The following is a 12,078-nucleotide window of genomic DNA, read 5'->3' as shown; positions in this document are numbered from 1 at the left end:
ACTGGTCATGGAGATAAAATCCCTCACAGCAGTATTTTCAGGCAGTGAATAAGGTATAAATTCTCAAATAGAGGTCTAAAGATGTCATATGTGAATAATCTATGAAGGACCGACTCAGCCCTCCTGACAATAATGGATTCACAGGCAAAATTATCTTCAAAATCACACTGGGATTTTTTTTCAAGAAGGAGTTGAGGAATAAAGATTGGGAACACTTGCATTCTTCTTTCCCCCTTCTGAATCTATTACAGACGAATGTCAGTCTTCAGCAATCAATCACAACACCATTCAGGGGCTTTGAATTGATATAAGAAGCACCAAAAGTTATTTTTAAAGGGCAACGTGGTGTCAAACTCTGCAGGTTTCACCACAAGGAAATAATGAAATGCCCAGGCCACAAGGGAGGATATTTATGCCTTGCTGATGCTCCACCTTTCTTCTGGCAATAAGACAAAGCCTACAAAAGTATACCCAAGTTCATATTATTTTTATTAGTTCATATGAAAGTATCTTGGTTCTTATCTGTAGTTTGTTAACAATGTCAAGTTCACAACCATTAGTTTTATAAACAACCACATTTAAGTTATTGATCGTGAGCACAAGGAAACATCAGAAACGTCTCACTGTTGAAAGTGACTTTGGATTTAGTGCACCCGTATTTCACATGAGAGGAACAACAGTGAATCTTTTCTGAAATATTCTACAATATTACTCTAAAAATGATCTTGCAAATCGTACTCCATCTGTATGCTGCTCAGACTAGAGCAGAATGAAATAACACAACGCAGGTCACATAACTATCTTTTGGGAGATACTGTTACCAATCACACCCTCACACATACTCCAATTCATCTCCCTATCATCTAAGAGAAAATATGAAGAATAATTGCTATGTACTGAAGGTGTTCTTTCGTTGTTGTTGCTTCTTTACTTTCACATTTGGAAGGATTATATTGAAAACTTGGGGCACCACAGAGCAGAAACTGGCTGCCTGGAGTACTGTCAAGAGATGAGAGGTCTACCTATTCCTGCACAGTGACAGATCAGAGGCTTTATGAGCTACTGTGAGCAGTATCTATTTCAGACCATTTTCAAGAGCCCTTTCTGAAACACCCCAGGCAGCCTGAGTGGTCAGGTGGAAAAGGGAATGGATCGAGGAAAGCATGGCCATGCCTACAAGAGAGGCCAGGAGAGCAGACATCCTACAGACATCCTTTTAGCATGCTGGGCATCTTTCCCATTATGTGGAATCCCTCCACCCACCTCGCACAGCCTCAACACTCAGCACCAGTGTTGCCTGAATCTGAATCTGTATCTTCACTAATGCCTTGGTAAGTGAATGAGAAATGGCAATCAGACTAAGAGGGGATGGAAGCACTCAAGGTTTGCATCAAGATTTAAAAGCATTTTAAAAGTCAATCTGATGACAACAAGTAGAGACAAATACAAGATATTATACGTGTGAAGGAAAAATAAACTTAAAGCATAAAACAAATAATCAGACAAGAAAAAGAGAGTATATTAACTCTCATGAATATGAGAGAAAAATCTACGAAAAAGCAAAGAAACACCTCATCCTTGTGTGTTAAGTGTCACCAACAGTTCATGGCACATTATTATTCTAATTGGCTGGATGGTGTTGAAGCCTCTGAGGGAGCGCTACCTACTTTTGGATATTGTAAGCGTGCAGAACAGGCTGAAAGAAAAGGGAATTGGTTGGGAAAATCTGATACAAGGTCAAATTTGTTGGATTTCATGAGGTTAGACTAAGAGCAGGCTATATTTATACAGCAAAAGGAATTCATCCATTGTTCAGCTATCATAGCTAATAAAAAGCTAAATATCTCCCCTGAGATATTTTAGGGGAGGACTCCTCCCCTGTCACACACATACACCTCTGCTCTGGTTTTCTGTGTCAATGGACAGGGCTCTGTAAAGGAAGTCACCTCATCATTTGGATGTGGCATAAATATTACACTGCAAACGTGCACCATAGGCCACAATGCAATTAAAGAAACTAGACTGAAAAATTAGGAAAACTTTATAGATTTTTTTTCTTATAATAGATGCATTTGCTGAAAAAGATACTATTCTCTGAACGAGGTTAATGTATAGCAAATTGGCTTCAAGAAAAATCGCAAGACTTTCAATAAAAAGACGAAATAGCAACACTCTTAAGACAGCAGGTGGCAAAACGAGATACAGGAACGTTCCCCCATATAAAGAAATAAAACAAAACAGAGCTCTGTGATTTTACTGCCATTTTCCAGCACAACAATATCCCTAAAGGACTCAGAAAATAGGCTTCTAAATTTGTTCATATGGAGTACCAGAGATTAAAAGGGAAATGTTGGAGCCTGCTTCTCAGAACAACTAGAATGGGTGTGGTGCTCAGCAAAAATAGATAGTTTGCTTTAAACTAATAGTGCAACTTGGGAAAAAGCTGTGACATAGATGGAGCACTAATTGAGATAGGATACTTCATTAAATTAAACAAGTTTACACGTGAGTAATCTGTTCCTGAACACTTAGTGAGACGCCTTCAAAAAGCACTAGGAACTCATCCGTGGGATGTACAAAGCCCATTCACTTCTGAGAGAAGCAATTATTTGTTTTTAAAATACCACTCAGAGGGAAAAAAGAAGTGTCTTGTGAAAACTCAAGGGAAATCCTAAAGAGCTTACAGGAAGGTAATGGCTGCTGGGTATTTTACAGAGCAGCCCAGATCCTCCTAGGTAAACTACAGCTAATTTTATCATAAGCACTTTAATTCACATGCTCAGCTGAAGAGAACGGAGGATGGAGGAGTGCCTGGCATTCCTGCTAGCTTCAGGTAAGGCAGTGCTGTCTCTGAGAGGCAGCTCGTTCTCTTGTGCTGATGCCTTTCAACACATGTTTTCCAAAGCAAAAGACAGCAGTGGAGTACAGGCCTCTAAGTCATGTTTCAGCAGCCAGAGAGAGATCTGCAGCTAGGTGCCCCATTTCAGCCCTGGAGAGCTGGTAAGAATGGGATCCAGCCCAGGATTAGTCACAAAATTAGTCACAGATGTTTTCTACAAAGCCATCATCCCGTTCCACAAGTTCCATCTGTATAGCTTCCTGCCCCTAAGTCCTCCATTCTGGAAATGGAAACTGCCCACCTACAGCTGGTGGCATCCCACTAAACCAGAGGGACTCTGCCAGCCTCCATCACCTCCTGTCTCTGCAACAAGCTGGGAGCAGCAGCTGGCTTTTAACACTGAGATGTGAGGAGCCTGGCTGGATCCAGGTTTGGAACAAATGATCTGCCAGCATTAGTTCAGGCATTCCTACCATATAGTTACAACAAAGGCTTGTCCCTCATAGAAACAAGGGCAGGAGATGGAGGCCTGCAGCCTTGTTCACGCTTGCTGAGCTCACATCACAGCACATAGCTTTATAAACTGAAACTCCAGTATTGCTGAGGCTCCTGAGGCGATGCTGAAAGGGCAGTAACTCCATGCAATGCCATCAGCAACCATTCCTGGAGGTGAGCAGCGGGATGCATTTATAAGAGGAAACGTGAAAGGCAGAATCAACAGCCAAGTTGGCCATGTATCCAGCATTCACTTTCAACAGCTCTGTTATCAGATGAGAATAAAAGATGAGTGAAACCTGGGGAAGAAGGAGAGGAAAATGCTGCAAATAAAAAAAAAAAAGGAAGAGGAACCACCCACCTGACAGGGGCTCCCCGGGACTGAGCAGGCTTCAGCATGACAGTGATGGTGGTGTCTGTCTCATTCAAGGGCGAGTCCGTGTCGTACTCCGGCATCGATGGTGCTGTAGCAGAACAAAGAGCAACACGTTACTGAGATACCAGTTGCTGCCTCTGGTAGTGATGGCAACGTGCTAGTAACATTTCTTGGAGACCGTTTAACATTTCTCGACTGAAACATCAAAATACTTTCTCAATGTTATGATCAAAATTGTCATAACTGCTTAAAAAATTTGTACACTCATTTCCTATTAAAATTAAACAGGACACCCAAATCTTCAAGCTGGCTTTGAAAATCCTGCCTTGAATTTTTAAGACTTATCAGTCCTTTGGGATGGGATTATTTCTTCAAAATTAAAAGTAGACAAAGAACTGCATGGACATTGAAAGATGCCATCCTGAGACCTGTGAATCAGTGGCAGGGCTGAAAGCTGCACCCAGGAACCCATCTCTTGTTCACTATTTGTGCCAATGGATCAGAGTTCTCACATCTTAGAGAATTTTTAATGCATGTGTGAGCTCTGTCTCCTGGATTAGCTGGAAGGTACATTATGAAGGGGGAAGGCATCAAAAGAAAAGAGCATGGAATTATTTGAGCACTCAAATGGGTATTTAAGCCCAGTGCTTTAGTGGTGTGTCCACCAGTGTGTGTTGAGGGCAGTGACCAACCACAGCATCCATCACTCCAGCAGTGGTGTGATATGGGAAACCGCTGACCACTCACACGTAGCCACAGTCCTCTTCCTACTTCTGCCTTATTTCCTTCTGCTAGGGTCATTTCATCAAGGTGGGAGAGATTTCCCTAGGAAACACAGCCTACTCATTATGTTAAGTCTTCTTTCCCCTGTAGCAGACATCCCTTAGGGACAAAAAAAACCCAGAAGAATCTGAGCAGCATTGTATTTATTCCAAAGAGGTAAGCTTTGTTGAAATTTCCCTAACTATAAAGCAAATAGAAGAATTTACATGAAGAACATAGTCCCACTCAGTTCATCTACAACTCTCAAGGGCAAGCTGCATTGTGGGGGTCCCACATTTAATCCTCTCATAGCGATTTCCACAGTAATCCTGTTTACAATCAGGATTTTTATCTAAATGCCTGAAAACTGTTAAGCATGGTGTTTCCTATTATCAGCTCAGCAACTGACTTCCCTATCCATAAGCTGGCAGCGAGTTCAGAACGAATGGCAGTTCCTTAGCAGGGATTCCTCTGCAGAAGGTGCTGTGCACTGAGGAAAGCAGTATGAGTCACTTAAAGATGCAGGGCACCAGCAGTACCCAGTAGCTGACAGCACTGTACTCACTGGAAATGCCACAGTCAGAACTGTGCTGCTCCTGTACTTGGCAGAGGGGACACTGCAGTGTTGCAGGGCTCCCTGGGCACCATGAGCAGGCTGGGTTGTACCTCTGCAGGCCCTGTTTTGCTGCAGCTTCCATTGGCCTAGTTGAAATGCTGCACTGGTGCGACTGAATGGCCTCTGCTGTGTCAGCCAGCTGGGCTGGTTCCTTCACAGAATGCACCATTTGACTTTCAGATGCCATTTAGTTGAGAAACAAATGGAAGCAACATCGTTTTTGGCAGGAGTAGCTAATGGTATCGAGTACAATTCAGCAACTGCACTGTATTTGTCACAAGATGCTGTAACAGGATATGGCATTTTTCTGTCCTCAACATGGAAGAGTTGGACAGTGCCTCATTAAAATGACTCTTGGCAGTGACCTCTGTAAAGCAGCAAGCACTGCTCACTGATGTGGTGCCTATTTTGCTGAGTCCTGGCCAAAGAGAAGTCCTTGGGAATTCAGGCAACTAGTATTATAAAGTGTGTGATAAATAGTACATGAGTGTGATAGATAAATTAACAAACATCCACCCAGATAAACATACACATTCACACTTTCCTACTGCATAGGATGGCTTTTCATTTTAAAGCCAGCAGTTTCCAGACAGCCTTATAAGCTTTATAAGTAAAAATAAGTCAATGCAAGTCTCATTTTTCTCTCTGCTTCCTTTAGGACTGCATCTTTAAGTAAATATAACAGTAACTTCAAAATCCCGTGCAGAGGACTGACCATACAACAGTACAATCGAACACCAGAGATGCCTGAGTGGGGCCTGTGTCTGTCTACTACAAACAAGAAGTTTAGAGGACAGAGAAACAGAGATGATAAACTGAGCTCAGTGCCCATACATTTAATAACCACGCAGGCTTCTAACAAGATTTGAGCACTCCCTTAAAAATAAAATGAAAAGAAACTGAATAAGAAGAGAAAAGCACCCCTATTCCTGTGCTGTTTTGTTTCTCTGGCCGGAGGTGGGCAGAGCACACACCATGCCTTCCTCTGCAGGCAGCCTTACAGCCCGTGGCTGTACTCCAGTTGGATGTGACATGAACTTTTGCACTACATCTAAAAGTCTCTAGCCTTGCTGACTGTCAGTGCAGAGAATGGGGAGACTTTATTTCTTTAAAATGTTAAACTGTCATTTACTGCTAACAACTTACTAATCAGTCCTGAAAGATAAGGGAAAATATGCAAAGCTGCATATTTCATCATTACAAGTGTCCCAAATATTTGATTTGATGTCACTGTGATAGATACTCCAGAAAAACGTCCCTTAGAGAACCTGGCTTAGTGAAATTTTAATATCTAATTCTGCATATGTTTGTTCAATGTCATCTCAACCACTACCTTACCCATTTGAGCTGTTGGTAGCCAGACCAAGTTTCCTTGCTTCTACTGTACCCAGGAGTTTTCTCTGCAGTGCCTCCTGATTTCAGTGCCTTTGACATCCTTCTCCGCCTAGCTGAAGCCCTCTTTGTGGCCTTACTCAGGAAAGAAGCCATAAATGTAGTTTCTCTTCCTCATTTTCCTCTCTTTCAGCTATTAATTCAATTACTTCACTGCATCCGTTTTTGGTGAGCTCTTGAGATAAAGCAGCATTTTTGAAGGAGCTTCTGTGATCAAGCATATAATTTGAATAATCTGCTGTAGTAAGAGTTCATCTATTGAACTAACAAAGGTTCCCATCTGAAATCCTCCTAAGGCATCCACAAATTAACCCCTGCATTTGTAATCTGAACAAACATAGATAATAGATTGTGGTCCCTATGAAACTTGTGGAGGAGACACCAAGCTGAACAGCTTTTTATGGTTTCACACATCAGCTGTAGATCTAAAGAACAAAGCCCTGTAAAGTTCCTTTTTTGTCTTCCCAAAGCAATACCTGAAATCTTAGTTGCAATCCGTGTTGTGATGGGTGGCCCAAAGCCCTTCACTGTGCTGGCTTTGATGGTGAATGAATACGTTGTCCCTGGGTATAATCCTACAAAGAGGTGATGTGTTTCATTCCTTAGTTTGAAGACCTTCCCTCTTTGGCTGGACAGGTCAGCACTGGGATCCAGAGACCCAACGGCCTTGTAAGTAATCTGCAAATGAAGAATAAGGACAGTAAGGTGATAGGAGTCTTCTGCACCCGGCCTCTGTCTGCGCCCCTATTTCACTCCCCTCTTGGAACTCAACATCCAAAATAAAAGGGCAGATATAAGGGTAGCATCTCCTAGTGAAGTGCCCTGTGTTTGGATGCTGGCAAGTGAACATCACCATTTTTCCAGGTGTTACTTTGGAAGAAGCTAATTTCTTCTCTCCACTAAAATCTCAGCGTGTGCTGACGTACAAAAGCCACCAAGAATTGCTTTTCGTTCCCCACCCCAAACTTCTGCAGCCGAAGCTGAGCACAGCACAACTTGCAGAATTTTTGTGAGAATTTCCCACAGCACAGAGGAACTTTTGGTGCACACAGGGATACATTTTCCATCAAGCAGTTGTTGTTTTCAGGAGGCTTTTAAGAAGAAACAGGAACCTTTTACTGACAACAAAATTGTCTGAATTCTTCTCCGATGCTGAAGACATCGCGCCAAAATGAAAGACTGAAATTAAATGACAGGTTCACGAGAAATAAATATCACCAAGCCTTTAGACAATAGTCCCACTCGTTTTCCTTGAGCTCACGAGACAGTTGCTGATAAAATTTCCCAGTTTTAGCCCTGGGCTGCAGACTTACACATGGCTCCATTCCTGAGAGCAACCCAGCCAGGCCACAGCCCTGCGTGCTCTGCACTGCTAACACATCTTCAGGGGAACCCAGGCTGAACATCCTTTGAAATTCTGCTCGAGCTCCATTCTGTTTACCCACGACAGCCCCTGTGATACGCAGACACTTTCGAGGAGAGCTCATGACTTATTTACCAGCCAATTCCTTCCTCACCTTCCAAATTCAATCCAGAGGCAGCTCAATTTCAACTGAGCTGTCAATATAATATAATGCGCTCCGCTGCTCTCCTAACCTTTCCTTATATTATGGGATCCTCGCTTATTTGTAATGAAACACTATGAATAAATCAATGTATGTTAATATATGAAGTCTTCAATATTTTATGAAGGACTCCATGAAAATCTAATTCCCAGGTTTGCTGAAAGAGCCTTTGAAAATTTTTAAGTTGCTTGTATTGTGACAGGAGGAAAATGTTCTGTTTAAAGGAAAAATAAATAAACAATATTTAAAAGATGGGGCTTTAATAGTAACAGAATAAAAAGGAATTATAAATAAGCAGCTTGTAGGTGGTCCCATGGCAAACCTGCTAACTTTTCCAGGAATTACAACCAGCTTTTGAATTTTTATTGCTTGCTAGAAACCTGAGGAAGACACAGCACTTGGCGCAGTGATCATTAAAACAAGGCAATTAAGTGCTGGAGGAGAAATGTTTAGTCCTGCTCCTTGTCCTCAGGCATGGTGAGGTGCACACAAGGCACTGCTGTGGCACTTGGAAGGAACAGCACCTGTGCACCTCCACCAGCAGAATCTGAATGGGGTCAAAGACCTTAAACACAGAGATGCAACCCAGCCAAGGCCCCAGCAAACTCCAGTATGAAAAATGCATGCACTGTGTTTGTTAGGAATGAACTGATGCAGTTTATATGCTCTATTTGTAAAAAGAGTGTTAGAGAAGTGAGAATTGTGTGTGCTTCTGCAGGAGAAGGAAATAATGAGGAATTTGGGAAACGGTGAGGAACATCACAAGGGCACCAGGCACCACGTTCACGGGACATCCTGTGCAAAACCATAGCTGTTTGTTTCCAACACACTGCACAGAAGGCCATAAATGAAAGTAGAAGATAAAACTATCCTTGATCTGCATTTAAATAAATGCATTCACTTACCTTTACTAGTTCTAAAGTTACTACAAAATGAGATATTTTTCCTTCATCAATATACATGCATATCCCCTAAAGGCAAATGGGTAAAAATATTTTTGAGAGAGAAAAAGAACAATAATAAGGAAAATCACTGCTATTAAAAAAAAAAAAAAAAAGAGGAGGAGGCTTGCTGCTCACTAAATGAGCACAAGGAATCTTAAACCAGCATGGGTTCAACTCATAAAAAGTGGGAAGGAGAAAGCAGCACTTCAGAGAACACATCCAAGATTATTTGAGGTTACAGCTTGGGCTGATTTTCAGAAAGACTGTTCACTTACATCAGTCATTTCCCCAAATGAGTTTTTTTAAGGATATGTAAACTGCGGTAAAGACACACACCTGACATAACCAAAGTGCAAGACGGTTACTGCAGCAGACACCATTCACATTACTGTGGATCTTACTAACCCAGGTGAGAAACAACAATCCCTGTCCCCAAAACGTGACACTTAATTTTAATGTGGAAACAGGGAGAAAGGAAACAAAAAGCAGTAGTACAAAACTTAACCAAAACAGTGGTGATGCAGTGGCACAGCTGCCCATGGAGGTGGTGGGGTCACCATCCCAGGAGGTGCTCCAGATCTGTGGGGATGTGGACTGAGGGACAGTGGGCATGGTGGGATGGGTTGGGGCTGGACTTGGCGATCTTAGTGGCCTTTTCCAACATCACTAAGTACATGATTATATGATTTTATTGCTCATACAAGAGTAACTCTCAAGCTCTTCTCTGCTGCCCACAGCAAGAATGATGTGGTTAGGGAGGTACTGAGGGCCAGAATGCAGCTGAGCTCCCAGCTCTGCTGATGGCCTCCTTCACAACCATGTTCTCTGAGCCTCTGTTCTGCCATTTATGAAATGAAGGCTATTACACTCCTCTGCACAAACATTTTTGAGGTTGAGGGCTTCTATGCATTTCCATCAGCTGAGTGCTGATGGTTAAGCAGCAAAATCTCAGGTGAAATGTGAAGTGGTCCCAAAAACAGAGCACTATTTGGAAAAGGAGGCGAATTCTCTTCCAGCTCAGAATAAAACAGAATCATTTTCCCTTCTACAGCAGCCAGCCAGGCTGCTTGCTGCTGGCCACTCCTCAGCCCCACTGCTCAGCCCCCAGGCTTATCGTGCCTTTCTCATGGCCAGAACAATCTGTAACTGTGGAAGCTTTGGTATTTCTTCACCAAAAGCATCTGCAACGTGCTACAGCATGTATCTGTGTTTCCTTACAGAACAAAAAGATGCTGTAACAAATCAGTGACAAATTGGGCCTCATGTATAAGTAAGTAGATGGAGTTGGTCTGTTTGTTTTTGTAAACTATACGTGCATCACCACTACTTTTCTGAAGGCATCACTGTAGATCTGCCCATGAATAAATCCATCAGCAAAGCATCCTGATGCGAAAAGCTTCTACAGGCACTGACTGCGTTCTCATCCCCACGTTTCTCTAAGGAGTCTTCCCTGTGGATGGAAGAAAACAACACGACAACACACTGCATTCCCATCCCAAATCCAGAGAGTTTGTCAGCTCAGTGCTGGCTCAGGTTGTGCACCACGATGTGTCAGAGGCTGACAGGGCACAGCTGAGGATCATCAGCTGATGGCAAAGTGAGAAGATGCCGCTCTTCCTCTGAGCTGATATAAAGTTTTGAAGGAGAAGTTTTAGGGAATCAAATGCAGAACATTTTTCAATAAAGAAATTTCTGACTCTATAGAGTCATCTAAAAATGCATTGAAACGTGTGGAGAAGAAATATGGCATTTCCTAGAAAAAGAAGGCTGCTGAAGTAAGCACCTGCTTTCCTTGCTGGTATGCTAACTATTTATCTTCATTTCTTGTTCCAAGTGTCAAACCATTTCATTACAAAATAAACAAGAGATTCTAATCTAAGAAAATGATATGACTCAATCACCAGACAACAGCTGCTCCAAATTATTTTAAAATAATCTATTTTAAAGACAAGTCGTGTCATATAACACTTGTATATTCTGAAAAAAAACCAAAAAACGAGACAATAAAATTAAACATTTAAAAACCTAGACAGAAAACAAACAACAAGAGGCTCAAAAAGAAGAATTTCACTTTGATTGAAAATATTGAAAATATTTGTTTTGACTCTGATGCAGAATAAATGCAGACACAAAGAGGAGGAAACGTCTCACAAGACTGCAGCTCTATGTTTTTTAACCAGCTCCCTGGTTATCTCCCGCACGGCAGACAGCTGCTGTCCTCTGAAAGCTGCCCCTCCCTGCACACTGCTGTGGCTGTCCTGCATTTGCAGACGTTATTTGGAATTTACATTTTGGCTCCAAGGTGACTCAGCGGTCCCAAGGAAAAGTTTTAGTGGCCAACAAAGCTGCTGTTCTGATCACAGCAAGTGCCAGTCCTGGTTACTGCACAGCGAGACCAAGAAACAAAGAGATCCTAAATCTTCCTTCTATTTTCTTCATTAAGAAATGTTTCTTAAATTAAAGCACCGGGAGTAGTACATTGGAAGTAAGCAAAAAGATCAGGAAGCACAGGGACTCAGGGAGATAAGCAAGAGCCACGTCCTCAGCACAGCAGGAGGATGAGTGACATCCCCGGGGTGCAGAGAATGCACTCCAGACTTTGCTCAGTTCAGTGTCCATCTGAACTGCCAAATCCAGCCAGGCAAGTCCAAATTCCTCGTGGATAAAATGTAGAACAGGTCAAGAGAACAAATTCTTTCTGATACTTTCTAGTAAGCTACTAACCCCTACAGGGGGTTAGTTGATTTCCAAGTGTTTAGTGACATATCTGCTGTGTTAGACTGTGCAGAATAAACCATGACAGGTCGGTGTCAGAAATAGGATGGTTATTGAGTTCACTCCTTGTTGTTTAAGCAGACATCCAACCCATGCCAGTGCAACCAGTCCCATCAACCAGCAGCTCTCCTGTGTACTCCATCCTACTCTGAGTTTTATACAATTTAAAGTTCAGAACAGCAACCCCTTGAAATCACTGACCAAACACCATGTTAACAGCCACAAAATGAAGACATAACACTGAGAGCAGGAGCACAGCTCCACTCTCCTTCACAGCACCTAATTTAACACAATTTGATGGGGGAAAATGAATG

The 12,078-nt window shown here is 42.3% G+C and overlaps 1 protein-coding gene across 5 annotated transcripts in view; it reads right to left on the bottom strand.

The window, feature by feature from the left end:
- The window catches only part of PTPRT (protein tyrosine phosphatase receptor type T), a 421,250-nt gene that overhangs the window by 105,512 nt on the left and 303,660 nt on the right, over positions 1 to 12,078 (bottom strand). For all 5 annotated transcript variants that reach the window (XM_052684090.1, XM_052684093.1, XM_052684091.1 and 2 more), the window contains exons 10-11: positions 6,957 to 7,158; positions 3,696 to 3,798 (exon numbers count right to left, since the gene is read on the bottom strand). In XM_052684090.1, the coding sequence (XP_052540050.1) occupies positions 3,696 to 3,798; positions 6,957 to 7,158 (305 nt within the window). The remainder of the gene's footprint in view (positions 1 to 3,695; positions 3,799 to 6,956; positions 7,159 to 12,078) is intronic.

Source organism: Tympanuchus pallidicinctus, unplaced genomic scaffold (genome assembly GCF_026119805.1).
Source record: "Tympanuchus pallidicinctus isolate F22 unplaced genomic scaffold, pur_lepc_1.0 scaffold20, whole genome shotgun sequence".
NCBI lineage: Eukaryota > Metazoa > Chordata > Aves > Galliformes > Phasianidae > Tympanuchus > Tympanuchus pallidicinctus.
This window is presented reverse-complemented; position numbering and strand designations above follow the sequence as displayed.